We start from the raw sequence: 27,370 nt of genomic DNA on the forward strand, positions 1-27,370 counted from the left end.
CTTTTGTCAATTAACGTTGTCTTTCTTTGAATTTTATCTTGAAGGTACCGAGAGGGAACCTGGTGGGTCTTGTGCTGACCACAGCGCGACTCACTATTAAGCCTTCGGTGTACGTCAAACTGCCCGCGGCTGTAGCAGAAGTGGTGTGTCCTCTGCCGTCACTTCCTGAACTGTTGCTCAACTCTTTCAGCGCTGGCCAAGTTGTGGCTGAAAAACCGGTTTTGCACTCATTGCCTGCTTTACAGCCCCGAGCCTCACCGCAAGGGCTCAGAAAGTATGGCACGTTATCAAACTATACGCATTCGCAAGTCGTTTGTATAACGTTTCCTTATGGAAGATTTTCCGAGGGTATCTTAAGACATAACTATAACCTGATGATCCAAATTAAGTTGGTGACCGAAAGGTAGAATTACATCGTCAACCACAACGACGACAACAACAACTCGCACTTAGAGAGCGCCCTCCACGCAGGATAGCGTCCCGGAGCGCTTAACAGTGATGGAGCCCGACTCCAAGTTGGGTGGGATGGGGCGGGGAGGGGAGGTGGCTGTAAGCGCGGTCGAAGTGGAAGGTTTTCAGGCGGGACTTGGAAAAATGGGAGAGAGGGGCAAGGCGGAGGGATGGAGGGAGAGTGTTCCAGAGTTTCNGGGGTGTGGGGGTGGCTTAAAGTGCGACCTCCGATGGTGGGACGGAGGGTGCGAGGGACGAGCAGGAGGCCGTTGCCGGCCGAGCGGAGGCGTCGGTTGGTGGATTGGGGAGTGAGGAGGTCGGGGAGGTAGGGAGGTGCCAGGGAGTGAAAGGATTTGAACATGAGTATGAGGGTTTTGAAGTTGATCTGGTCGGTGATGGGGAGCCAGTGGAGCCTGAGCCAGGACGGGTGAGATGTGGGTACGGAGTTTGGTCCGGGTCAGTATGCGGGCGGCGGAGTTCTGAATGAGCTGGATCTTGTAAATAGTGGAGTTGGAGAGACCGGCGAGAAAAGGGGACAAAAATGTTTAGCTAAATTAAATTTTAAAAACTATTTCATCTGAATTTGGTTCTAATGCCAATTGCAAATGACCCAGCGGGTTTATCCCGCCGATAGGGAACTTTATAATGTAATTAAAATACACAACGCTCTTTATCCTAGCACAAAATCGCAGTCTAGTTAGAGGAACTGGATTATTCATTGTAGACTCAGTGACACAGGTAAAGAGGTCAGATCATTCTAAATAATAATAATCCTTGCATTTGATATAGCTCTTATCACGTCGTTGAGACATCTCAAAGCGCTTCACAGAATGTATTATTAAGTGGATTGACTCTTCCTTGTGGGCAAAACGCGGCAGCCAATTGCGCACAATAGTGTGCACAAACAGTCGTGGATTGAGTGACCAAATTCTTTTTTGAGGGATCCGCCAATCGATTAAAAATTAAACAGGCGTGTGGAATGAGGAAACTTGCCTAAGGTTTCGCCCCACCTGAGAATTGAACCTAGGTGATTTCACTTGTGATGCATACCGTTGTTATTTGTCTCTTTTAATGACTGCCTCATTTGCCGAATGAGTACTATAATCTCATGTAGGTTTCTCGTCTTTGTATTCGATCGCCTGTTCTTTTGCTGCCCTTCGTGTTTTATCAGTGGATACAGTTTACAGGAATTCTGACTTGCAAATCATGAGATTACTATCACAAGATTATTCTTTGTGGTGATGCGATTAATATTAATTATATGTATAAATTCAAGTTGCAACATTTGCACATTCCAAGCACCTTTTTATCGTTGGTTCCCAGCACTGAACAGGTATCGGGGAAGAATCTGTACCTTTACAGAAAGCGGAAAATTGTATTTGCTTGTTTGGGTAAAGTGGGTGGAGTTTTCAGTTCCTCTCAGGCTTGTTCGTCACACCTTATCTGGAGCCCAGTTCGGCTGCTGAAAGGTAAAGGTAAGAGATGTTTTTATCTGAAGGGGACAGTAAACTAAAGACAGAAGTTAAATGCGGTTAACTCATTTGATCTGGTTTGATGTATTCTCAACTCCAGTAATTCTGGCACTGGTATTGTTTCCGTTCATTTAGCGAAGGAGCTAATTTGAAAATAGCAATTACTTTTTGTTACCCCCATTTTAAAAACTAGGGTTATTTTCAAGATTTTCCTGTGATGCAAGACACCTTTCTTTGGGTGGAGGAAAGAATAGATAGAATAGATAGAATTCTGATAGAATTTAGAGATTACTGCTGTATTCCAGAAAGCCAGAGGATCCAAAGGGGAAAGCGCAGCACAAAGATTTAGTCAAACGTGAACAATGGAGCAAATTAACAATGATTTTGTAGGAGTAGGAGTTCTGTAGCTCAGTGGTTAGAGCACTTGCCCCGCAAGCGAAAGACCTGGGTTTGATTCCTGGCAGCGCAAAACCTTTCCTTACTCCACACGCCTGATAATAATTCCTCAAGAAAAAAAAAGCAATAATAATTTGATCACTCAATCTACGACTGTTTGTGGGGACACTGCTGTGCGCAATTGGCTGCCGCGTTTCACCCACAAGTATACAGTCAATTCACCTTACAGTATATTCTGTCAAGCGCTTTGAGATGTCAAGGATGATTATTTTTTGGAAAGAAAAATTGTTCCCTCACCTGCATCTTTATTATTTTAGATGGCGCTGCACGCCTGTCTGGTGCTGGTTCCTGTTATTAGCCTCTTCCTGGGATCCGTTTCAGGATATTCTAGTGGATTGGTTCAAAATGTCTGTGAGAGTATGATGCCACAGCATGGGTTCGCTGCGCAAACCTCGTCTGCACCGTACACAATTATTGTAAACACCACAACGTTTAAACCAGGAGATGTCATCTCAGGTACAGTATTAATATCCTTTTATATTAATATAAAATCCTTGCATTTGTTACAGCGCCTTTCACGTCAGGAGGATGTCACCAAGGCCACTGTAAATTGTAGTGACTATTTGTCTGCAAACACTGCGTCCAATTTGTGCACAGCTATGAAGTAAATAATTCTACTCCTCATGGTTTTACAGTATTCTATTAGTTCTGAATACGTTAAGATAACGAAACTACGTATAAACAGTTTGTTTCTGACCAATTCCGATCTCTGTCAAACACAGTGGCACAATAAAAATTATAAAAGTCTAAGGCAGAATACAGGAACTTTGATTTTTGTTCGGTCTTTTAATCCCTCGTAAACTGCAAAACACTAAAACAACTACAATTGGTTTGGACAGCCCAGTGTACCTGTATATGTAAATCTGGATGTGCCAGGAAAACTACATTTTTGGGTAAAGAGACAGACCAAAGTGTATTAATTCAGCTATAGGGTGAATAAACTCAAAACTAGTTAAGAATTTGTGCCAAATTGGGACACTTGTCATCTGTCAACCTATCTCTGTTGCCCTTTGTTCTTGGTTTTGCGTGGAATCCTAGGGTGAACATTATAAATGTTGCTGGTATCCTAACTCTTGTCAAAAATAAGCATGTATTAAGTCACGAAAGTTTGCTGCATTTTGTTTTAAGTGACGCTCCAAGGAAATTCGGGAGCCCAGTTCAAAGGATTTTTGCTGGAAGCTCGAGCTTCTGGTTCTTCATCCTCTGTTCCGCTTGGCACGTTCACTGCAAATCCTGAAACTCAGCTCCTGGACTGTACACTCAGTCAAACAACCTATGCGGTAAGACATTAGAAACTCATCGCTGTCGGAAAGACAGTCAGAATCCTGCCATGTTTGACATGCTAAGTGGTTCCTGATTCCTTGCATGTATGTACACTGTGCTGTTAAAGGATAACCACACCAAATGATAGTTCAAAAAGAGCAATTTTAGATAACGCACATCTAATCTCTGAGAGGGCAGGTCCTCAGGTCAATTGTGCCTGATCCTGGCCCGTGTTTACAGAAGACTGCTGATCAGGGCCTGCCTTGTTCTGCCAGTAAATAGAAAAATTCAGAAGGTGATTCTCCGCTATGCTCTGATTCACCTTCTGATAACAGACTCCAGAACAACATTAGAAGAGTCTTGAGCAGCCTCTCCTTAGAATATAGAGCTGACATGTGGAAAATGGATGAATGGATTTGGCAAAAAAGTTACATGCATTCTGATGTTAACTGTGAATTAATTTGAAATTAGCCTGAATGTTTTCCACAAAGCAAAAGATGTACATGTGTCTCCAAAGCATGTTTTGCTTTGAGCGACGAGCAGCGAGATTAGCACACACACACACACACACAGCACTTTATCTGGAAGAACCTTTCTATGATTATATTGCACGTTACTAAGTTGAAGATTAGCATCGACTTGATTTCATGTTAAAACAGAATCAAAGAGAATTTAACAGTACCAAAACAGGCCAAGTCTGGCCTGGTGGTGTTCTCTACATACTTGCTTAGTACTGGATGTGTATTGTTTGGGGTGGGGGGAGGGAGGGGAAGTGTCATTTAAATCTTAAAAAATAGTGACTAGAATAAAGATAACAATAAAGCATTGCCCGTCATTCACAGACGCCTCCAACAAACTCTCTCCTCAGAATTCTGCCGTAAGCCATAACTCAGGAAGTTCCAAAGCAAAGACCACAGTCACATGGCAAGCACCAGAGGCAAATGATGTTGAATTCAGGTAGTTTGATTTCTTTGAATCTTTCAGCATTGTGATATAATTTTTCTTTTTAGTTTTTTTTTAAATTAAACTTTGAATTCATCCAGACCTGGTTGGCACTCCATGCAGCGTGCTGCATTGCTGGAAGTGTCATCCTTCAGATGAGGCGTTAAACTGTCTGCCCGTTCAGGTGAACATCAAAGATCCCCTTGTATTATTTGAAAAGAGAAGGGAGTTTCTTCCAATGTGCTGGCAACAATCCCTCAGACAAAATTTGTTATTTCCTTCTTAGCCGTTTGTGGGACATTGGTGCCCGCAAATTATGTTTGCTTTGAAATGCAAAGCCACTAGAATCTCCTGTGAAGCACTTTGAGATCTCTTCCCGATATGAAATCAGTTTTTTATTAATAATAATAATAATCCTTGCATTTGATATCGTGCTTTTCACGTCGGGAGGACGTCCCAAAGCGCTTCACAGGACACACTGTAAAGTGAATTGACTATATTTGTGGGCGAACGCGGCAGCCAATTGCGCACAGCAATGTCCCACAGACGGTCGTAGATTGAAAATGACCAATTTATTATTGTTTTTGGTTTTGGAGGAATTATTAATAGGCTCTGTGTGGGGTAAGGAAACTTGCCCAAGGTTTCGCCCTCTGCCTGGAATTGAACTCAGGTCACTCGCTTGCAAAGCGAGTGCTCTAACCACTGAGCTACAGGACTATTATTGTTTATTAAAAAAGTTTTTTAAAATTATTATTTGCCAACTTTCTTCTCATCCTTACTAAGAAATGAGGAGGGGCAAAGATTATCATAAATATTATGAAGAGTTTCTAGACAGATCAAATGAATCCTCCTCAGACTTTATTTGGCATTATTATACCTGGATCTGTTTAAGTAATCCACGACTATAAATAGACAAGAAAAATGGCACTAAAATAAAGAAAAAATAATATTTCTAAATCCTCTTTCAGGGCAACAGTTGTGCAAATCAAAAGTACATTTTGGACTCAAGTCAAGTCACAAGTTATTCAAAGATCTGTAAACACTGGATCTACCACGCTAGGGTCAACAACAACTGTGACCCCAAAATCCACAGCCTTTTCGCATTCAGTCTCCATGCAATCAATGTCTAGTACAGGCAATAACATAGTAAGTTGACTTGGTTTCATTTGTGTCTTACACAGTAATGGTTTATTCCTGGTGTGTGTTTTTTTGTTTGTTTCTCTGCGTTACTGAGAAAGAAGTTGACGGAACAAAATGCAACAACTAATGAACGGAACAGCTAAGTGCCAGTCTATAAAGCACTGAAACCATGAGCAAGTATATAGGTGGGGAAGGCCGACTCGATGTATGTAATTCGCATGTGAAATTAACAGAATTTGGACTAGAAGTCAAAAGAAGTTATTCTATCGCACACAGTGTAAGGTTTTGGATAACTGAAACAAAAGCAGTTAATGCAGTTAGTTTAATTCCTTAAAATATTAGGTACGAAAAGAGCTAATATTCAAAAAATAAAACATTTTTTGCTCCCAAATCTGTACTGGGGATTATGAAACTAAACCCACGTCTCCTTGGACACAGATATCAAGCGTTGGATGTGGTACCACAAAGTTTTGCTTCAGTAACCCTGCGTCATGCAATCCAGCCAGTAATCAGAACTGTTTCTTCATGTCATCAATCGTCGTCGATAACCAGGGGCTAAAATTTGAAATGAGCGGAAATACAGCGGGTTACATCTCCATTGGCTTCTCCGATGATCGGAATATGGTGAGCAATCTCTGCAACAGTTAGGTTTTAGTGGAAGGTGACAAAGATGTTAATACCATGACTGAATTACTATATGATACTCTGCAGGTGAGCTGCTTTCTAATAAATGAGGAGAGATTTGGAACAGGAGGTCTCCATGAACAACAAGTTATCAATGAAAGCTCAAACAACTGTTAAAGTAGTTTTGTTACAGATAACTTACAAATAGCTGATTGTTTTATATTGGAAAATGTCGGCGTCTTTAATGTGCATGTAATAAATAAAAGGTCACCCTCGTTTTAGCAAGCCTGAACCAAAGGTTGTTCAAACAAGAAAGAAACGCCAACATGCCCCGACTGCTGTAAACTAACTTAGACTCTTGTCTGGTTTAATGTCCAGCTGACACTAAATAATTGAGGTGTGGGTGGGGGAGAGGCGGGCTTCACTTCTGAGTGATGTATGAGGTGTCATACGGTTTAGAACATACAGTATTTGTAATGCTTGTTGCTTCATTATGTCAGGTTTCCCATTAATACTCCAGTTCCATTTTACATTTAGGGCGATGATGATATTTACATTTGTGGTAGGAATACCTTTGGAAACATACAAGTTCAGCGAGCCTATTCCACAGGAAGATCAGCTCCTCGGATTGTGCCACTGGTAAATGGTCTTGAATTTCTCCATCAATAAACTGTGCTCGGAGTAAAAATATATGTCACAAATCGTCACGTGTAACAAATCTAGCTTCCAGCGTGGGTGGAAGGGACAATTGCCTGTGAGAACTCAGATCGGTTGAAGAGCAAGACCTTTCATTATCCCTTTGTAATTACAACCAGGACAAAATTGCACAATGAGACAGCACATAAGGCTGGTTGACAACTCATTGGCAGAGACATTGTTTACCCTGCTTTCTTGGGTGTGATCTGCTACCTGGAAACATCCATGGTTTGCAGTTCGGTATTTCCCAGTAACTGTTCACCCACAATCTAAACGGAAATAACAGTTACATGATCATTACTTAGTTTAAGTCATGAATTACTTAAGGATAATTCATTGATACCTCCATTTGAATACTTGATATTCTGAATATCTGAAGAACCTGAAATTAAAAATAACTTCAGCTGTAGTAATGTTTAGGCTAACACACCCTGTAATCTGTTCATGAATGTATTTGATTTCAACATCTGGGAGTTTCCTAGTGATTCCCGGAATCTTCCTTGAAGCAATCCTACAATTTGATATATAGGTCAGAACACCTGCCTGTATAATGCGCTGCAAAGCAGATGTTTGAAATGGTTCTGTATATTGATACACAGGGTGAAGTGTACAACATAAGTGTTTCAGACACAAATGGAGTTATCAAGTGCTCGTTCATCACAAGAAATAGCATCTCAACAACACAAAGAGCTTCCAACAATATGTTCTACTTATTCTTTGCTTATGGATCTACAGATGGGGGTAAGTCACACAAAGGGCACATAGCAGAACCGGTTTGTTAATGTTAATGTCGTAAGTTCAGATGTTCTGTACCTCATCGAGGTTAGATGCTGAATTTTTATTCCGAGTAAGAGTATGGAAAGGAAAACTCGTTAGTACATAGAAAACAAAATCTATTACCCAATGAAAAACTCCTGAGTTATCCAGGCTTACAAGTTCACAACAGAATGCCTTGTAAAGTAATGAGTTTATTCCCATAAATCAAATCAAACCAGTAACTTTTTGCTGCCATTAAACTCCACAAGACTGAGATGGAGATACATATTTGTTAGGTCAGGATATCAAGGGATACGGGGCAAGGGTTGGTAATTGGACTTGAGGTACAGATCAGCAGTGATCTTATTAAAATGGAGGAACTTGTTCGAGGGGCTGAATGGCCTACTCCTGTTTCTATATTTCTAAATCATCTCCACTGCAAATGTAGAAAGCCGTTTCAAATATTTGGCTTAATTTTATCCACCACTCTTCAATATCTGTGGTTCTATTAATGCTCAGATTTCAGGATATGTTCTCTGAAATCTCAATTGGTGTCAATTTGTAGCGTCCTTAGCTTTGTGAACAGTGGAGCCCAGAATGATTGTGGTGTGGCCTATTCACTCGTCTTATCATCACCTATAATATTTTTATTGTATTACCTGTGAAATACCAATGGTAAAAAATATGAAAATCACAATAGACGTTATATGTTGAGTTTCCACAAGTATAGCACTGAATGCACAATGTGGAGTGTCACATAGAAGTCAAAACAACTATTGAAATTATTTCCAATTTTTCAGATCGGATACAGAAACATTCAAAGTTGCCATTCATCTCTTCCCAGAAGGTAGATGTTTCAATTCCACAGTTAACAGAAGGGACCAACAGTAAACCTATCCTCATCAAGGTTCACGGTAAAGTTACCGACTGCTTCCTTTCTTGAATGAAATAAGATTGATTTAAGAATATTGAATTTGAATTTGTTTCCAAATTTGTATTTCGTATCATGAGGAAAAGTATTCCATGCAAACATGGTCTCCAACTATTTCTAAACATGAACTAAATAGATGGTTAATGTGTGACCCTTGAAGGTTTGGCAATGAGTCATATCATAACCAGAGACCAACATTGGTTACATTTTGCAAATAAAAGATAACTCACCCAATAGTACAACTGCAAAGACTTTTAACAAACAAGGGGGACAAATAAAAAAAAAAGACTTTAATTTGGAGTGATGCTGATTAAAGGCTTGCCCGTTTGGGACATGAAGACGATTGGAAAAAACCTTGCTTTGTGCTTTTTTTGAGCGTTGTGAAGCAGGATTCAATTTCACAAACAAATCCTAGGAGAGAAGAGATTGTGATGTTTCATTTTTGATGCACATCCTGCTCCACCAAAGGAGATAAGAGTGCAGTTGCGGTGTTGTTTCTATACTTGCTAGGAAACGCAGAGCAATTTAGAGTTGTGACGTGTTCGTCGGTTGTGTGATTCACGGTAACAGAAATGCCTAAAGTGGTCAAAGCACTTCGGTGATTTACAGTTTACTGACAGACGGGAAGGGCTAATGGAATGAAGGAAACAGAAGAAATAGACAAAGGGTCAAGTTGTCTGTTCCATTCAGTGTTCTGTAATGACAATCCAGTTGTTATTACTAAGCCTCACAACAATTAGAACAATTTTCACTCTCCCTTGCTCTGATTGAATGACAAAAAACAACCTTCTGCTTTGCACAACACAACGGTGCCCAGGATTAAACATGTGGAGTCCTGTAGCTCAGTGGTTAGAGCACTCGCTTTGCAAGCGAGAGACCTGAGTCCAATTCCAGGCAGAGCGAAACCTTGGGCGAGTTTTCTTACTCCACACAGAGCCTAATAATAATCCCTCCAAAACCAAAAACAATAATAAAGTGGTCATTTTCAATCTACGATTGTTTGTGGGACATCGCTGTGCGCAATTGGCCGCCGCGTTCGCCCACAAATATACAGTCAAATCACTTTACAGTGTGTTCTGTGAAGGGCTTTGGGACGTCCTCCCGACGTGAAAAGCGCTATATCAAATGCAAGGATTATTATTATGATTGAAATGAGAGAAAACAACATTTTGAGTCCATCTTGAAGGGTAAATTGAGTAAGAAATGTAACTCGTTCTATTTTAAAGGTGCCTTGATGTTGATAGCCTGGATGACAACCGGAAGCATTGGTATGATGATTGCTGCATTTTTTAAGAATGTTGGAAACAGGAAGATTTTGGGCAAGGCTGTTTGGTTTCAGGTATGTTCCAACTGCTACCAACTGAAAAGATTACTCTGTTTTTAAAAATGTAAATCGCCCTATTAGCTGAGCAACGACTATTGCTCACCCTACAATGCTGATCTCTCTGACTTCTGAGTCCATTGCAGGGTCTGATCACAACATTTTTAACTAGAAAGCCTTTAACTCAGTGGTTAGAGCACTCGCCACGCAAGCGATAGACCAGGGTTCGATTCCCGGCAGGGCCAAACCTCGGGCAAGTTTCCTTATTCCACCCGCCTGATAATAATCCCTCAAGAGAAAAAACAATAATGATTCAGTCACTCAATCCACGACTGTTTGTGGGACGCTGCTGTGCGCAATTGGCTGCCCCGTTTTGCCCACAAATATACAGTCAATTCACTTTACAGTCTATTTTGTGAAGCGCTTTGAGACGCCTAGAAGACGTGAACAGCGCTATATCAAATGTCAGGATTATTATTATTATAAAGCCACTCTTGGGTGCAATACAACCCCTTTGTTATGTACGTTTGAAACACCTGCACTTTTACTATTTGGGTGCCAGTCTGGCTCAGTCGGTAGCGCTTTTGCTTCTGAGTCAGAAGCTTGTAGGTTCAAGCCCCAGGTCAAGCTGACATGTCGAGGCTGAGAGTGTAATGCAGTGATGGGCGTGTGCTGCATTATTGGAGGTTTTGCCCTTTGGATGAGCTGTTAATATGAGGTCCTGTCGGTCTGGTCAGGCAGTTGTTAAGGATTCCATGGCATTATTCGAAAAGCGAAGGCAGTTTCTCCAGGTATTCTGGCCAATAATCCCCCAAATAAAATGAGTCCCTCATTTAATGGCGATTTGTGGGACATTGCTGTGCACAAATTGTCTGCCACGTTCTCTAGCAAAAATCATACCATCATTGCAGTTTACACAACTGTGGCATTTAGTTCCTTTCACCACTCTGATCAATTGCATTAGTTTATAATTATCTGCGTCAGCAAGACGAGGGGGATGGTTGGGAAGGTGAACAATTGCTCTTTTGAGAGACGCAAAATGTGTTTTTTGGGTGTAACAGAGTCCTGACCAGTGCATAACTTGTGAAGTGTAAACAGTTGCATTGTACTAAACTGTGATAGCCACATCAATTCCACAGGTTCAGAAACATTTACCCTCAAACAGCTCTGAAGAGAATTGGGGTTTTTTTGGATCAGGAAAGCTGGGCTAGTAATGAAAATGTGTCTAAGAAATCGGATTCTGTATTAATTCTCTCAGTGTTTTGTTAGGTTCACCTATCGCTGATGGTTCTAACTGTTGCAGCAACAATCACTGCCTTTGTGCTGCCTTTTGTGCATGTGAAGGGTTGGAGTTACGTAAGTATTCACAACACTTTTTTTCCTGCGTGTAGGTTTTGTATGTAGCTTGAATGTGCGTTGTCTGTTTCGGTAACATTGGTTATTTGTGTCTTGTTAGCCTTGGGGGTGCAAAGCAATCAACAACAGCAATTTACGTTTATGTATAATAAAACTCATATGTTGTATCAGTTGGGATCATAACATTTCATATGATTTAATACGATTCTAGAGCTTGATATTAAAGGATAGAACAAGATTTTAACTTGTACTGCTTATTTCAGGAGTACAAGTAAAATAGAACAGGACTTTGAAAGCAAGAAAGGATAGCGTAAGAGTCTAGTTTAAGATTTGATGTATTGCAGTTGTATTTTGTGTTTGTGTCACTGGAGTATTGCTTATTGTGGCCCCACACCAGTAGCAGAAGCTTTTTACTGATTCAGAAATGATACCTGTCTGAAGACTCTTAAAAGGATCATTTTTACTTTTTCACCTTCTGATTATTAATAATAATAATCCCTCAAACTAAAAACAATAATAAATTGGTCATTTTCAATCTACGACTGTTTGTGGGACATTGCTGTGCGCAATTAGCTGCCGTGTTCGCCCACAAATATACAGTCAATTCACTTTACAGTGTGTTCTGTGAAACGCTTTGGGACGTCCTCCCGACGTGAAAAGCACTATATCAAATGCAAGGATTATTATTATTATTATTAAATAATACAGAAACCAGACCAGTAATACAAAGCAACGTTTCGTTACTTCATTCCAAAATGTTGGAAGTCCTGGAATTAATTTTTTCTTCTGTTTTCATCAAAACGGTCAGTAGTGCTGTTGTAACATCCGGTTTTGCCGTTTCCAGTGTTGCAGTGACACCATCAATAGTGCAGATTGTACAATTAGCAAAGAATTTCGACATGAGTTACAGACTGTACTGACTGGTAAATCATCTGACCTACTGGTAGGCAAGTTGAGAACAATCAAAGTACTTGTCCTGTAACTCAGTGTTTTCCTATTGTAAGCAACTGTCTTTGTGTTTGATCCACAGAATGCAGGAGCACATCCAGTCCTCGGCTGTATTGTAATGGGGCTTGCGCTGATACAGCCAATTGTAGCCATCTGGCGCCCTTCGCCAGATCACAAGAGGTTTGTTTAATTACCAATCAGATCCCGAAATTGCTCCTCGAGACTTGAAATCCCAAATGTGGTTCCCAAATCCCAGACGTCTCAAAGCCCTTCACAGAATATACAGTAAAATGAATTTTGTGCATTTTGTGGGCGGAATTGTCTTCCTTTGTGATTCTCATCAGACAGCCGCCTGTCTCTAAGCAGGTGAACCACCTTTTCTGTTTTCTCCCTTCAGCTGGTTGCTGGAGGCCACTTTGCTACAGCTGTGGATTTGCCCTTCTTAAAGGGAACAATAATAATAATAATGTCCCACCATTGCTCACAGTGTGGCCCAGATCAAAGTATGCCTTACAGAAATCATGGGGAAATTCTCTAGTCATTGCTAAATTTACAAACCCTAACAGTTCAGTGCATCCTTCGGACTTTTCTTCCTCCCTCCTTCCCTCCTTCACCGTTATTGTGCTCCATTGGGTCCACAACATTGCTGGAACGTTTATGTATTGTGCCTTTGCTGTTCTTCAGTTGTAGAAGGAAGAGGGAAACTACAGAAATTGAATGACGTGAACATTATGATTTGTAACCATTGAGTTTCAACTTGCCACGTGATCCCACTCACCTCTCAATGCTCTGCTCTTTAGAAAAAAAACTCTTCAAACCAGAACAGTTCAGTGATCCCAACTGACTTGTATTTCTTATAAGAATAGCCATTGTACCTCATACTGTAAATCCAATGAGAAATCTGCTTTTTTAAGCTTTTTTTAGAAACTTAAGAAGGGCTGAATAAACTTCTGAGACATGGAATAGCAGTCTGCTTCATGAGATTAGAGACTGCTGCACTAACTGAGAGCGTGTTTCTTTAGTGAAAGGTGTGTTGGTAAAAATATTTAGCTTGGTATGCACACAAGTGCTCTTTAAAATTCCTGAGCTTTACTTGGTAAAAATAGGGTCAGGACTTATTAATTCTGCCGTTAATAGGACCAGTTTATCTGGTGAAATACATTGAAGCTCACATATTAGCAAGATGCAGGCAAACTTCAGACATAATTAATTTTTCTGAACCCCCTCCAACTATACCTGATTGCTAGAGTAGCAAATTCTCTCACCCTTTGCCGACAATTTACGTTGCTGTTTTTCTCATGTTTGAAACCTGGGGAGAAATCTTTTTCATTGCTTTACATTAAATTATTTATCTTTTATTAAGTAATACCAATGCTAATATTGGCATTTCAACAAGTGTTAACTGCATAAAATGTCTACTTTCTTGACAGGCGATTTATTTTTAATTGGTTTCACGTTCTCATGGCTCTTGTGATCAAAGTCCTTGCAGGTACGTCATGATTAAAATGTAACCAAACAAAAATAATTATGATGTAATGTAGCAATGCTCTTCTTGAAATGATTAATCAGTACTTGTCTGAGGAAAAAGCTTCAATAATGCAGCTACTAAATACATCTTACGTTAACAAATGACACTTAATGCATCAGAGAAATGCAAGCGGCTTCGTAGAAGGAGCTCTTTCTACACATGTTGTGATAACTTATTCGTTCACATGAATTATTTTTCGTATTATTACTGAATTAAAAAAACTAAATACTTTATTATTTTATTCTACTAAGACAATTTGCAAGCCTCCAAGTAACTTTCTGAAAATCTGACTTCCCTCTGACTAGTGGCCGCTATATTTCTTGGATTTCAACTAATAAATGTAGCACCGAGTCGATGGCCTGTGAAGGTTATGGGAGGATTTGTTGGCTGGGAATCCCTGATCTACCTCCTAATTGCAGGAAAACAATATTCTGGAAGAATGGGTAAGGAATAACTCAACGTTATTTTCACTTTTCTCCCATGAATTCAGAACATTTTGATTTATACTAACCCAATGTACTTTCAATCTCTCTCGTCTCTGCAGCTATATACAGCAATCTCCAAAAGAAGGTAAATGTCTTTTTTTTTATCAGGGGTTAAAGGGGAAAATATAACAAAAGTTGGACAGCTTTAAAGCGAGTTTGTTATTAATAAAATTGTGCTTGTATAAATAAGGACTCGTTTGCTAGGTAAGAATAAATGAAAGTAGCTCCAGAGCATGGTATCCTTTGCATTGAAATCTTAAGGTAATATTACATTGCATGTTTTGTTTTGTAATAAGGGCCAGGCATTAAAGACTCGCACATAGCAGAGACTAACCCCTTCCAACATAAACACTGAAACACCCATTCCTTGATGGGATTGCATTCAATCATGCTTCTCACCTCTTACTTTGCAGGTGGAGCTCGAAAGCATCCTTCTGGTTGTGTATCTGTGTGGAAATCTAGCTTTTCTGATAGCACTCCTAGTGGCAATTGGACAAACTTAAAATGTCACTTGCAACAGTGATGAACTAACTGTCTTGTGGACCGTGATTCACCGGGATTTCCTGCATCTTTACTTAGGTCATAACGCAAGATTTCAACACTTTAGCCACAAATCCAAACAGAATTGAGCACTGATCCTATGTTCGCTCGTATCTGACTGATTCGGACATGGCAAGGCAATCTCAGTGGCAAGAAAACGATCCGACTATACTTAAAGAACGCTGCCTTTCAAAGGCAGCATCGCACATTCAGCTCTTAAGTTGTTCCAAAATTAATTGCCAATAAGTGTGAATGATGTGATTGGGAAGAATTCCTGGTAACACTATTAATTTTATTGCATCAGTCTACATCTTTCTTACAGTAGTTGTGATTGAGGTATTCAAATGCAACATGAAGTATAATGTGCCCAGCTTCATCTTTCCGTTGCTCTTTTTTTCTTCTCCTTTCAGCGAGTGTCAGGTTCCTATTTTATATTTCCTCACCTCCTTCCTGCTGCAGAGTGGTTTACAAAGGAGAGTTTCGACCCATTTAAGTGTTTTACAATGTTATTAGTAAGGCTGACAATTCATTACTGCACAAAGATCCCACAGCCTTTTCTTGAAGTCTCGGGAGTGAATATATTGGGCACAATAAAAAATTGTTGTGAAGCGTATTTGAAAGGATCCAGCATTGCTGCAACTAGTCACTCTCTGCTAACTTCCTTCTATTTGGCAACAGATTGCGTAAGAAAAGTCTGAAACAAGAAGAAACTGACAAAAAAGGGTATTTCCTGTTCATTGTTCACAGATAATATCTATGCAGGGACTTGATAATCCTCGTCTCTAAAGAAAGTTTAAAAAAACACACACACGCGCGCACATAAAGCTTGTACTTTGTTTTCATAAAGAAAGTTTGCTTACAGAGAAGTGTGGTTTGTCTGTATTTTCAAACACTTCCTACACCATGTGGATCTTAGCCAACCTTAAAGAGTAGTCACAAGGATCTTGCTTCCATGATTGGCTTGTGTAGCTGTCAATTTATTGTTTCCCAAACAATTCTGATTGTCAATCTGACAAAGCTTACAAATAGGAGTGCTTTTTGCCGGCATCACATCCGAAGGACACACTGAATTCATAGTACACTTTATCCAGTCGTATTATGTAACCTGCGAAACCAAGCGTCGTTGAAAAGCATAACTCCAAACTAGAGAACAGGAACAGCGAGGAAGTGGTGGTTTACTTACAGCCAAACAAAACTGTTCTGAACCAAGGTACTCTCAAATTCTAAGTGAAGTATCATGTAAATGGAGAACACCCGTATTTGGGTGTCGGTGTTGACGTGTTTATGTTTTGTCCATCTCGCACTCGCCCTAATGTCAGGCAAGTTTCCTTTCTGCACACACACACAATCTCTGTTTTTACATAGCAGTAAGTAGGAACCCGGTTGTTATGCGATTGGTGGATCACTTTCCGGGGCTAATCCTCCAAAAAAAAAATTATAAGAATTGGGTCACTCAATCCACAACTGTTCGTGAGACACTGCTGTGCACAATTGGCTGCAAATCTAAGTATTATTATTATAAAAGGAAGTAAAGGAATGTAAGTTAACAGTAAGCTCTCAGTACTTCCTGAATGAAGGTAATTTAAACAAGTAGTTTGCGAATATTACTCATATTATTTCCAAGTTGATTTGATTTTGTCTATATAATCTGAAAACAAAAAGTTTCTATGCCCCCTTTACCCCCCTCTCTGAACCCCTCTCTATCTTGTCTCGAAGGCCAGCCTTACAACATACCTCTTTGACCACACCTACACTTTACCCTCTCTCTTCCTTGTTCTTCAATGTCCGATCCCATCTATGTTCAGCGCTCTGAGATATTACCTTATGTGAATGACGAGAGATATGCAAGTTCTTTAAAATATCTTTGTGGTAGTGGCTGAAATAAAATAATATAATCATAATAATAATCCTTGCATTTGATGTAGCACCTTATCACGTCTTTGAAATGCCTCAAAGCGCTTCACTGAATATACTATAAAGTGTAGTGACTGCTATTTTAATAGCGAAATCTAGCAAGGAAATATGCTGTGGTGTCATTTATTTATGTCCAGTGAATCTTTTCTCGCCATAAATAAAGTATGTCTCAAAAGTTCGAAACTAAATTCAGTCTGGCATTCCATGAGTTTTATCCAAGAGGAAGAATGTATGAGAAAATCCAGAGAAGAGCTGGTTTTGTGTGGTCTGCTGGGAGACAGATGTCTAGTTCCAAGCCTTTTTAGATACAACTGCAATCTCCAATTTTTTCTACACCTGTAGTTTCAGCGCACGTCACCACTTGTAGACACTATTTTATTCATAAGCCATTTGATACAGTCTGACCAACAGAAGATGGCATCACAATTTCCTGTCCACTGATTGAACGATCTGTCACAAGCCAAACTTAATATTTTATTAGAAGTGATAGAACTAAGAGAAGGGCCCACTGTATTGACATTACCAATCCAAATCTCCTCAAAGTAACTGCTCTGAATCAACCCGTTATCAGAGGAAACCCAAATTGTGCATTACCGGACAACTAGAACATTTAGAGTTACAGGATGTAGATAGGAGTGTTTTCAAAGGAAGATGTGGCCAATTTAGCAACACTTCAACAGAGCACAATGAATTGCATGTGGATCAATGCTGTTAGAAGAGACTGTCCCTCAAGCAAAATCTTAGCAAAATGTCTTTCTACTCAGTCATAATAATAATAATAATCCTTGCATTTGATATAGCGCCTCATCGCGTCTACTAGACGTCTCAAAGCGCTTCACAGTATATACTGTAAAGTGAATTGACTATTTTGTACTTACTACACCAGGGGGTGGGAGGTATTTAAATGTAACCTCAATGAAATAATTTCTTACCGCATCAGTTAAACATCTTCAGAAAATAACTGCACGAGTAAAGCGTTTGCTTGATTGCAGTATTGGAAGATATAGGGGTATGTGCAGACTGGAATGACTACGTCATGAGACAATGATTTCTGTGTGCGCTGTTGGGATGAGGGAGCTGTGAGAATATGTGAAGATTGATAACTATTCTGCAGTTTTTGTTTGGTGAACTGTATAGCACAATGACTATTTCAACAATACTTTTCTCTCAGGAGATAGGCAGGTTAAATCCATTATAGGGCGTGGAAGGATTGATGGGATGAAAAATGACCTTTTTGTACTTCGTGCTTTCTTACATTTCACAAGATGTTCTTCGTGTGCTTGCACACTGGAGCTAAAAGATAACAATTGCATTCAAATTCACTGCTAGACCTGATAGTAAGGCACTTTATGGCCAGTAATTGCCAAAGGAATGTAACTTGCTGCTTTGTGCGGAAATGTAGGCATTGCAGAGTGAAGTTCCAAGAACGTACACAAGTCTTGCACAGTAAAACTCCTGAGAACTCGTCACTCCAACAGCAGCAAAATTACACTTGTATAGCGCCTGTCACGTCGGGAGGACGTCCCAAGGCGCTGGAAGGGGGAAAGGGCCGAGTTGTACAGAGTGGCGAGTTAGGCACATGTATAAACACTTAAAATGCATGCAGCCAGGATAGTGACATCATGATGACTTAAAACAGCTGTGAACTAGTTAAGCTAGGATCGAATTATCAGGAGTAGCAGTGTTTATTTTTGCAGCTAGGATTGAAATCCTACCTGTCGGTGTGCACTGCTTACAGGAGACAAACCTATCCGTGCTGTGTCCTTGCCAATCAATCCTATATGTTTCTTCCCCAGATGAGCCTGTCAATTGGTTTGCTGCTTCTGACCGCCAATACTGTTCTTAAAGTCCACGGTTATTCAAATGGACGTGTGCAAAGTTCGTGTGATTCCATGATTCCAGAGCATGGTTTTGCAGCACAAGCATCAACTGCTCCTTATACTGTCAGTGCAAGTAACACCTCATATAATGCTGGAGATGAAATCACAGGTAAAAATCACTGCACTGCTTAAAATGTGGCTGCAGTGTAGTTTACATGTTCAGCAAAATTTAAGGCCACAATTGTCCCAGTGCTGGTCTGCCATCGCCATTTAATCACGGACAACCTGTACAATTCAGCAAATTATTTACTACATTTATTCTTATTAATCTTATTTGCTTGTTTCTTTTTAATTGTGGGATTCCAACAGTATTGCCTCTGTAAAACATTCCTCCTCGTGAAGAGCGCTGGTATCAATGCAAGTTGTTGTAAATCAAGCTACACCTTATAGACTTATCAATGTCCCTTGAACTTCAGACATTGTGGGCCAAGAATGAGGGCACAGATACATAATAGTTGCAAACACGCACCCTTTCTAGTTGTAAATTCTTATTCGTAAGTTCGTTACACGCAGAATATCCCTCCAAAGAGCAGCCCATCTTCTTCAAACTGTCCTCGCTCATCCAGTTTGCATGTTGCTAATAGGCTCTGTTACAGTCACTCTATCTCAAGTCAAAAGGGTCCTGATGAAGGATTTCCAATTATTCAGCAGAGCGAGGCTGGCGGAGTTGTAAATCAGAGGTCCTTGTCATAGTGAGGGAATCCGCAGTTGTGCAGTATCAGTGTTAGCAGCCGAACACGTGTCGGAAACGGGTCAAGAGCTGTTATTAACTAGCGTGTTGTTCACACTGTGTTAAAGTAACTGTGGCTGGAAATCTGGGAAACAATTTTAAAGGGTTTCTGCTTGAGGCACGAGCAACACCAGAAGGAGATCAGCCACTCGGAACTTTTCGCATCATCGATCCCAACACTCAAGCACTTGACTGTTCAGGAACGGTAAGCAATTATTTTGGAATGCTTGAAAAGTATTCCCAAATACTTCTTCTTTTCAAATTCAAGCTCTTTCAATTCTCAAAAAACTGTTCTCTGAACAAGAGGAAATTTAAGAGTGAAATAGGAACAGGGGGTGTATGTTGGTCGACCCAAAATTAAGAAAGTTAATCACTTTCCTGGTAAACACAAACCAGCTTCAATTTTTATTTCTTCAATAAACTTTCAATTATTGTTTCGAAGTGTTGCTTTTTTTTGTGAAAATTTTATACGGAAAAGTGTCACGAGGAGAGATAAATACCCCATTTGGATAGACATGATCTGTGTGTAGTTAATTTGTGGTAGAAATGGCTTTGTATGTGTTATTTATTACCTACTGTGAGAGGTCAGTCCTAAACGGGTCTATCTCTTCACACAACCTATCGGAACGGATTGTATCTCTAACTCTAACATAATACTTCAATAATTGGCTTTGCTAATAACAAAAAACAAGGTGAAAATGTGACTGTGGGATATTGCAACTATGAAATCCTATTAACACATTGGTTATTTTATACTGTTTGCATTAACACTAAAATCAATGTTGAAAAACATTCCACACAGAAAACTGCTGTAAGTCACACAACAAGTGACAGAAAGCAACAAGTTAAGGCAGTCTGGATAGCTCCACAACAAAACGTAGGAGCCATTGAATTCAGGTAATTGTATTCTAATCATTGTGTTTTGTGGCACATACATTGCAAAGTTCAGCGTTTGTGCACCACTGTTTGATTGCTTCGGGACACGATCCCGCGTGAAGGACGCTATATAAATGCAAGTTGTTGTTGCTTCATCAGTAAAACTTCTGTAGATCACATTGAATTTGGCTCCTGTGTATACAGAAAACTACATGAAACCCTGATTGACGCACCCAAGATCAGAGGCAATATACCGTGATTATTCATTCAGTTAGTGAGTTTGATGAACTGTTACTGAGTGTATTTAAGACCAGTTTTAACTGTTTTCTTCAGAGTAACTGTACTTCATGATATGCAATCCTTTTGGATTAATGTGCAGACAACTATTAACTCCTCCATTCCTGTCACTCCATCCGATGGATCCACTGCACCAACCACCACTGCTCAAGCAGACTCAGTAAGTCCACTAATACTGTACTTCATTGAATAAATAATCCTTGCATGTGATAGAGCGCCTTATCGCATCTTCAAGATGTCTCAAAGTGTTTCACGGAATAAACTGTGAAGTAAATTGATTGCATGTTTTGTGGGCGAAATGCAGCAATCAACAGTGCACAGCAGTGTCTCTATGGATGTGCACAATATGCACATATGTATTTCAATCACGTAAGTTTCTCCTGTTAATATTGATATAATTCTCGTTTCCTCGTGTAGTTTAACTTAAACTCAAGTGTAACCATTTGTTTCCTTCATCTCATTGTCAGGCTGTCCTGTCAAATCTTTGTCACTGGAGTAAATACCGGCACGCGTAAACCTGAATTCACTGGAATTGCTTTCCCAGGTTCACATCTCGGCTGATCAATGTGGCACCACAAAGTTCTGTTTCATCAACCCACCAGAGTGCAATCCAGAGCTTCCAAACTGTTACTTTATGTCGGTGGCCAAAGGAAATAACAGAGATTATAAATTTGAAATTAGTGGCAGCTCCAATGGCTACATTTCGATTGGTTTATCAGATGATAAGTTTATGGTGAGTAACAGTTACCTTACAGTTACCGAACCGTGAACAGCATTTCAACAGTAGTATAGTATAAAGAGAAAGTATTTTTCTGCTTATTGGTGGATTTAATTTACAGCCTAACTGATCAACATTTTGGAGGTTTGAAGGACTTGCCTAATGATCTCTGTGATAGAAGGTGTAAGCACTATCACACTAAGATATTTCTCCTGATGCTAAGTATAGTGCATCTGAATGATGCGTGCTTGTGATGGGGGCAATCCGATTGGAAATCATTAATGTGATCTGCTTAGTGGCAATGCCACCTCTTTTAGAGTTATTGTATGAACACACGTTGTCTTCCCCTTTAGGGTAACGATGATGTTTATATTTGTGTGTTGGGATCCAGTGGAAAAGTGAACCTGGTGCATGCGTACACAACTGGAAGAACTACTCCCATATCTCGCTCTCTGGTTGGTGATTTTTCAGGATAAATGAATGTTGAATAAATAAAATAATGTCATTTTAATGGCAAACTACATGATTCTAATACAGATTGAGGTTATGATGAAGCCTTCAGAAATAATTTGAAAAGGATGTGTGGTTCATATTCGTAATGAAGAACGTGAATCCTAAAGACATAATGAACTATTCATTGATGTGTTTTATGATCTCTTTCAAGTGATTGCATTTAACATGCTAAGTCCATTTTAGCTCTAAGCTAAAGTGCTCTTGCATGATGAGGAACTTACATTAATGTGGAAATTAGCTCCAAAATGGCACAACCCAATAGTTGCCTCTACACTGGCAAGCATGTTCTAGTTTTGACCCAAACAGAGACTGAGGTAAACAAATGTAGCGGAAGCTGGAGAATTATATGTAAGTGAAGTTATCTAAGCAATCAACCATCGTTTCCTTTACTTTACCTTAGCCCCAATTCTATATCATGACATTCAATCATCGCATGGTAATAGTGCGCATGTGCAAAGTAAAGGCTGGTGAAATCAGCAAAATATTGGTGCAGAAGCAAAGAATTCCCAAAGTCCCTCTTCATGGCGTTACAAGTGGAAGATAAATGTGCCATAAATGAAATGAATCTGTCTTTAATAGAAACTATGTTGCTTTTAATAAGCTATGTGGACTTAAAAAGGCTTTATTTTGATGGAAATAGGAAGCAATTATAAATATTACTACAGTTTATGAGAATGGAATCATTAAGTGTGCGTTCACTTCGAGAAACATCACCACAGACAGGACGTACTACATATTGTATGCACATGGACCAGCCAGCAATGGTAAGTTGTGTGGACAGAAAGAAAATGTATCATTCAATGTCTTTTTATGTTTTTTTCTTAATCTCTCTTGGATGAGTAAATTTTGCTTCAGAGCATTGAACTACGTAAGGCCGAGAGCGGAAGTGAGTATCAAGGTTCTGTGAATCAGTCCGACACCACAGGCACTTTTGAAGTAGATGGGAGTGAATAATATAACGTGTGATGTGTTAATTAATTCTCACCAGTGATCAGAGTTGGGCTGGTTTCCTGAACAGCAATACTGAAACATGGCAATAACCATGTCAGCAGCTGAAGTCTTTGGCAACCTCTAAACATAAACCATAATACAGTCAATTCACGTTAGAGTATATTCTGTGAAACACTTTGAGACGTGTTGAAGACGTGTTAAGCTATTTCAATAATGCAAGGATTATTATTGTGTTGTTATTATTATATTTGTGGTGATTTGGGGTTGTTCAAACCCAAACCGGTTGATAATAAAAATATTGTTTTGGACTGTATTTTTTTTATCAATGGAATAACCACCACAAGTGATTATCGTATATAATATTTTTCAACTCAGTGTTTGGAATCCGATTCATACTCTTAAAGGGTATCTGAAACGCTGTAGAATACAAATAATGTGCAGAATGTACAGAAGAGTCTGCAGACACCGTGAATGGTTTTAAGATGAAAACATTTAATTTTAATACAGGCTACATTCAGAAGCATCAAAGTGACCCATACATTTCACAAGTCAAAGTGGATATATCTGCACCAACCCTGGCACTTGGAGGAACACGAAGTAAAGTGGTTATCAAAGTTCACGGTAAACCAGCAAACTTTATTTCGGATGTTAAAACAGATAATCACCCACGAATTTCTAATTCACAACTTTACTATGACTTGTGGTGTCCTGCAGCTCAATAGTTAGAGCACTCGCCTGCAAGCGAGAGAACCCGGGTTCATTTCCCGGCAGGGGGAAATGTTGGGCCATCTTCTTTAATCCCGGTTGTTAGTCAATTGGGGATCGCTTTTCCGGGGGTACTAATTCCTTAAAAAAAAAAAAAATAATAATAATAAATTGCTCACCCGATCCTTGACTGTTTGTGGGACGCTGCTGTGTGTTATTAGCTGCCACGTTTTGCCCACAAAATATGCAGTCACCTCACTTTACAGTATATTCTGTGAAGCGCTTTGAAAAGTCTCAAAGACGCGATAAGGCGCTGTATCAAATGCAAGGGTTATTATTATTATAAATCTCCTTAAATCCAAGCACATCAAATTATAACCAAAGCATAGTTTGTATTTGTAAAATATTCTGGCGGTGTACATTTCGTGCTGCGCTTTCAAGCATCTTTTCGAAGTGTTAAATGTTGCTAATTACTCTTCACGATAGGTGCATTGATGCTAATCGCATGGATGTGCATTGGAAGTATGGGTATGATTATTGCTCGATACTTTAAGAGAGCTTGGAAGGGAAAGAGATTCCAGAAGAAAGACCTTTGGTTTCAGGTAGGCTGGAGAAACACTGGTGCCCAAAAACAAAATTTGCTTTTAAGCTCCTGCGCTAAAACATTTCCCTGATGTTCTTTAGATCCACAGGTCCTTGATGATGCTCACTGTTGGAGTAACGATTATTGCCTTTGTGCTCTCATTTGTGCATGTACAAGGACTGAGCAGCGTAAGTCCTGAATTGTGCGCTGAACTCACGCACCTCTCATACAGTGGATTTATGTAGCAGAAAATAAAGGTTTTTAAAATGCAGAAAACACTTTCAATTGTTAGATAGAACTAATTAAATGCAACTGTCCTTTACAGTTTTCAAAGCAAATCAAATTAGCCGGTGTTGACTAAGGATGTCAGTCCTCAGAAAAAAATCTAATTTCCTACTCAGGATAATGATTATGGCTGTTTGTGGGACAGTGCATTTGCCTACAAATACACAGTCACTCCACTTCACAGTAAAATCCTGTGAAGCGATTTGAGACGTCCGGATGACGATAAGGTGCTATATCAAATGCAAGGATTATTATGATGATTATTATTATTAAGCATAAAAAAACGACTTGATCCAGAGATGACCTTGCTTGGTTCCTGACCACATGAAGTTTGCTGGTTTATAGTAGATGCGCATGCCCTCAGAAAATAATTCAGATTTAATTTATAATGCATAGTTGCCCCTTGCTTGTCCTCGTCTTATGAAAACGTGTAGAAAACATTTTAAAAGCTACGCTGGTCTACTTTTAGAATGCCAGCCCACATCCTTTCATCGGAAGCGTAGTAATGGGCCTTACACTGTTACAGCCGACCATAGCCGTAATGAGACCTCCTCCCAGTGAAAGACGGTGAGTGTTCAAATGAATATTGCATGCAAACAGACTGGAGTATGTTACGTCAATAGAACTCTCCTGTTTACTCTAAATACAACCTGCCTTTTGAAATGCTTTTTCCAGTTTATCAACTGAAGATTCAATGGCACGTGCTTATAGAAAATTGTCTCCACTAAGGATCTACTGTCTTTGCTTGGTTCATCATCTTGAACTGGCATTAAACTGTAATTTTAATGCCAGTTTGGGGTGTGGGAATTATTTCCTTTATCAGTGGTAAACTTACTGTTTTGATGCATTCATTTGTTTCAAGGCCATGTTCAGTGTTTATCAGCGGCAATATTAATTTGGAATAATTAGGAGGTAGTTTAGACTGTAATACATTGTGTCTTAACAGATGTGCATCAGTCAGACTATCAGCTAATAATGTTGACTGAGCAAGAATATTGCACAAAGGAGGTTGAGTAAAACAATTAGATATACTAGTCAGTTACAGTAGATTGGAACGCTGCTTATATCACTCATTTTTTGCTAGTTTTTTTAAGCTCAAATAATTTATTCAAGTATTCAGATATAAAAATAACCATCCCATCAAGTGTTTGCCGTACTTTCTGTTGCAGGAGATTTATTTTCAACTGGGTCCACAGAATAACTGCACTGCTGACAAAGGTTTTGGCAGGTATGCTGGTCTTTCTGCAGCCAAAAGTATACTTTACCACAATTCGGTGAATTTGGATATATCAACTTTCTAAAATCATATCATGAAAATCTAATAGGCAAACAAATATATCAATCATTATTATATTGGTCATTATTATTCTTTGATTCTTGGGATTCTCATAATTCAGAGCTGTAATGTGACTGTAATATACTTGGAAGTTAATAGTCTTATCGAACAAAAATGGTATACTCTCTATTGGATGTTATATGTTCTGAAGACTTGTTTTTTTTTACCAGTGGCAACGATATTTCTTGGAATTCAGCTAATCACGCAGTCAAATGGCCTGATTGGGCACATTATGGGAGGATGTGTTGCCTGGGAAGCAATTTTCTATATCATTATGGAAATTATTCAGTGTTGCACGAGGAATGGTAATAAACTATTCAAGAAAAAAGTTTAATTGCAGTTAAAAGTTAACTCATAAATGTTCTCTTTTTAAAGTGTTCTAACAATCATTTTATATCTTTGCAGAATTGCAAGAAACCGAAGATCAGAAGGTAACATTTTTTTAATGTGATTGAATTCTCGTAAAGGTAGACCAGTAGTCCTTTTGTCTTAACACAGTATTTATATTTAATATTTCAGGTGACCCAGAAAACAATGCTGCTGATACTGTACTTCTGTGGAAATCTGTTATTTCTGCTATTCCTTCTAATCGGGATCTCCAACAGCTGAACAGTACTAGATACAATGATGAATCAAAACCATGTTGTATCACAAGTTTATTTTAAATCTAGTTTTCTTATATTTTCCTAACTATCCTAAGGTTTAATATATATTAAAAAAAATAGGATTCTCTTTAATGAAGTCAGTAGAATGCTGAATGAAGGAATACACAATGAACTCTTTTTCAGAGGGAAGCAATTCTTCTGAATGTAAAGTTAAAGTACTATATTCTTGCTCTTCTGGATCTTTCTGTTATCACCAGCCTCCAGTACAGTTTAAGAATAATTAAGAATGTGGTTAACTAATGAGTCCCGAGTCTACTCTGTGGGCTAGGATATCTCAAACATATCCTAATATCCGTATGTACTCCTAACTTTACAAAAAAAAATGTTCGCCTCCTCGGAAAATACTATTGTGATTAATTTCAACAATGAATGAATCAATTTATTTTTATACGATAAAAGCTAACACCTTTTAGTTAGCCTAAAGTTACTGTCCACACTTTCATGATTTCAATGCACTTAATTTATTTCATCTACTTATTGCAACGCTTTCTTGTCAACATCTGGTATTTTACAACTTGGTGGTTTAAAGCTTGCCTGAAGATCTGAGAATTTAGCACCAGCCAACGTGATTCAAGAGCTTTTTTTCTCTTGCAAGTGTGGGCGGTGGTGTCTTTGAAGTAATAGATTACATTTCTTATGATGGTGACTTATCCTTGTATTAAAAAAAGCATTCGATTCATTTATGACTTTTGTTATTCTGGTGACATTGTTCTCACACATTTCATGCTGCTTTATCAAGAGGTTCACAATAAATTCCTGATATCTCCCGATAACCACCAAGTGAGGGCTCAATCGCACCAGTCCATGTTGGATGGCTAATAAGACAACTTGTGACGATCCTCTCGGGTAGGTAAACAGGCACTTTTGGGGGCTGCACTGAGTCCAAGATAATGAAGGTAGTTTTTAGGGTGGGATTTTAAGACGCAAAGAGAGTGGGTGAAGGGGAGGGGATAGAGCCGAGGAGTTGCGGAGCTTGAGGCCGTAATGACCGAAGGCTCAGCCACCAATG

The 27,370-nt window shown here is 39.3% G+C and overlaps 2 protein-coding genes across 2 annotated transcripts; both read left to right on the top strand.

Annotated features, from left to right (window-relative positions):
* The first annotated feature begins 1,666 nt into the window (after nt 1-1,666).
* LOC103174626 (putative ferric-chelate reductase 1) lies at nt 1,667-15,774 on the top strand. The gene is made up of 16 exons (XM_007887094.2): nt 1,667-1,925; nt 2,636-2,834; nt 3,507-3,658; nt 4,510-4,598; nt 5,552-5,729; nt 6,162-6,347; nt 6,885-6,986; nt 7,643-7,784; nt 8,600-8,713; nt 9,957-10,069; nt 11,321-11,407; nt 12,438-12,535; nt 13,786-13,844; nt 14,189-14,326; nt 14,428-14,453; nt 14,782-15,774. The coding sequence occupies exons 2-16, from the start codon at nt 2,636-2,638 to the stop codon at nt 14,869-14,871; spliced, it is 1,773 nt and encodes a 590-aa protein (XP_007885285.1). The 5' UTR covers nt 1,667-1,925; the 3' UTR covers nt 14,872-15,774.
* Nucleotides 15,775-18,618: 2,844 nt separating this feature from the next.
* On the top strand, nt 18,619-27,124 carry LOC103174790 (putative ferric-chelate reductase 1). Its single transcript, XM_007887340.2, has 15 exons — nt 18,619-18,811; nt 19,501-19,637; nt 20,235-20,329; nt 20,642-20,765; nt 21,150-21,338; nt 21,677-21,778; nt 22,477-22,600; nt 23,295-23,408; nt 23,979-24,094; nt 24,177-24,263; nt 24,830-24,927; nt 25,530-25,588; nt 25,867-26,001; nt 26,102-26,127; nt 26,216-27,124. The coding sequence occupies exons 1-15, from the start codon at nt 18,619-18,621 to the stop codon at nt 26,303-26,305; spliced, it is 1,689 nt and encodes a 562-aa protein (XP_007885531.2). The 3' UTR covers nt 26,306-27,124.
* The last annotated feature ends 246 nt before the right edge of the window (nt 27,125-27,370 follow it).

The sequence above is a fragment of the Callorhinchus milii genome, unplaced genomic scaffold, assembly GCF_018977255.1.
Source record: "Callorhinchus milii isolate IMCB2004 unplaced genomic scaffold, IMCB_Cmil_1.0 Scaffold5, whole genome shotgun sequence".
NCBI lineage: Eukaryota > Metazoa > Chordata > Chondrichthyes > Chimaeriformes > Callorhinchidae > Callorhinchus > Callorhinchus milii.

Excerpts from the sequence above, each read along its gene's own strand:
- LOC103174626 (XM_007887094.2), top strand. The coding sequence starts at position 2,636 with ATGGCGCTGCACGCCTGTCTGGTGCTGGTTCCTGTTATTAGCCTCTTC. Across the intron at positions 10,070-11,320 it reads GCAAGGCTGTTTGGTTTCAG|GTTCACCTATCGCTGATGGT; the intron begins GTATGTTCCAAC and ends GTGTTTTGTTAG. Across the intron at positions 13,845-14,188 it reads TGTGATCAAAGTCCTTGCAG|TGGCCGCTATATTTCTTGGA; the intron begins GTACGTCATGAT and ends CCCTCTGACTAG.
- LOC103174790 (XM_007887340.2), top strand. The coding sequence starts at position 18,619 with ATGAGCCTGTCAATTGGTTTGCTGCTTCTGACCGCCAATACTGTTCTT. Across the intron at positions 21,779-22,476 it reads CTCCCATATCTCGCTCTCTG|GAAGCAATTATAAATATTAC; the intron begins GTTGGTGATTTT and ends TGATGGAAATAG. Across the intron at positions 24,928-25,529 it reads CCTCCTCCCAGTGAAAGACG|GAGATTTATTTTCAACTGGG; the intron begins GTGAGTGTTCAA and ends TTTCTGTTGCAG.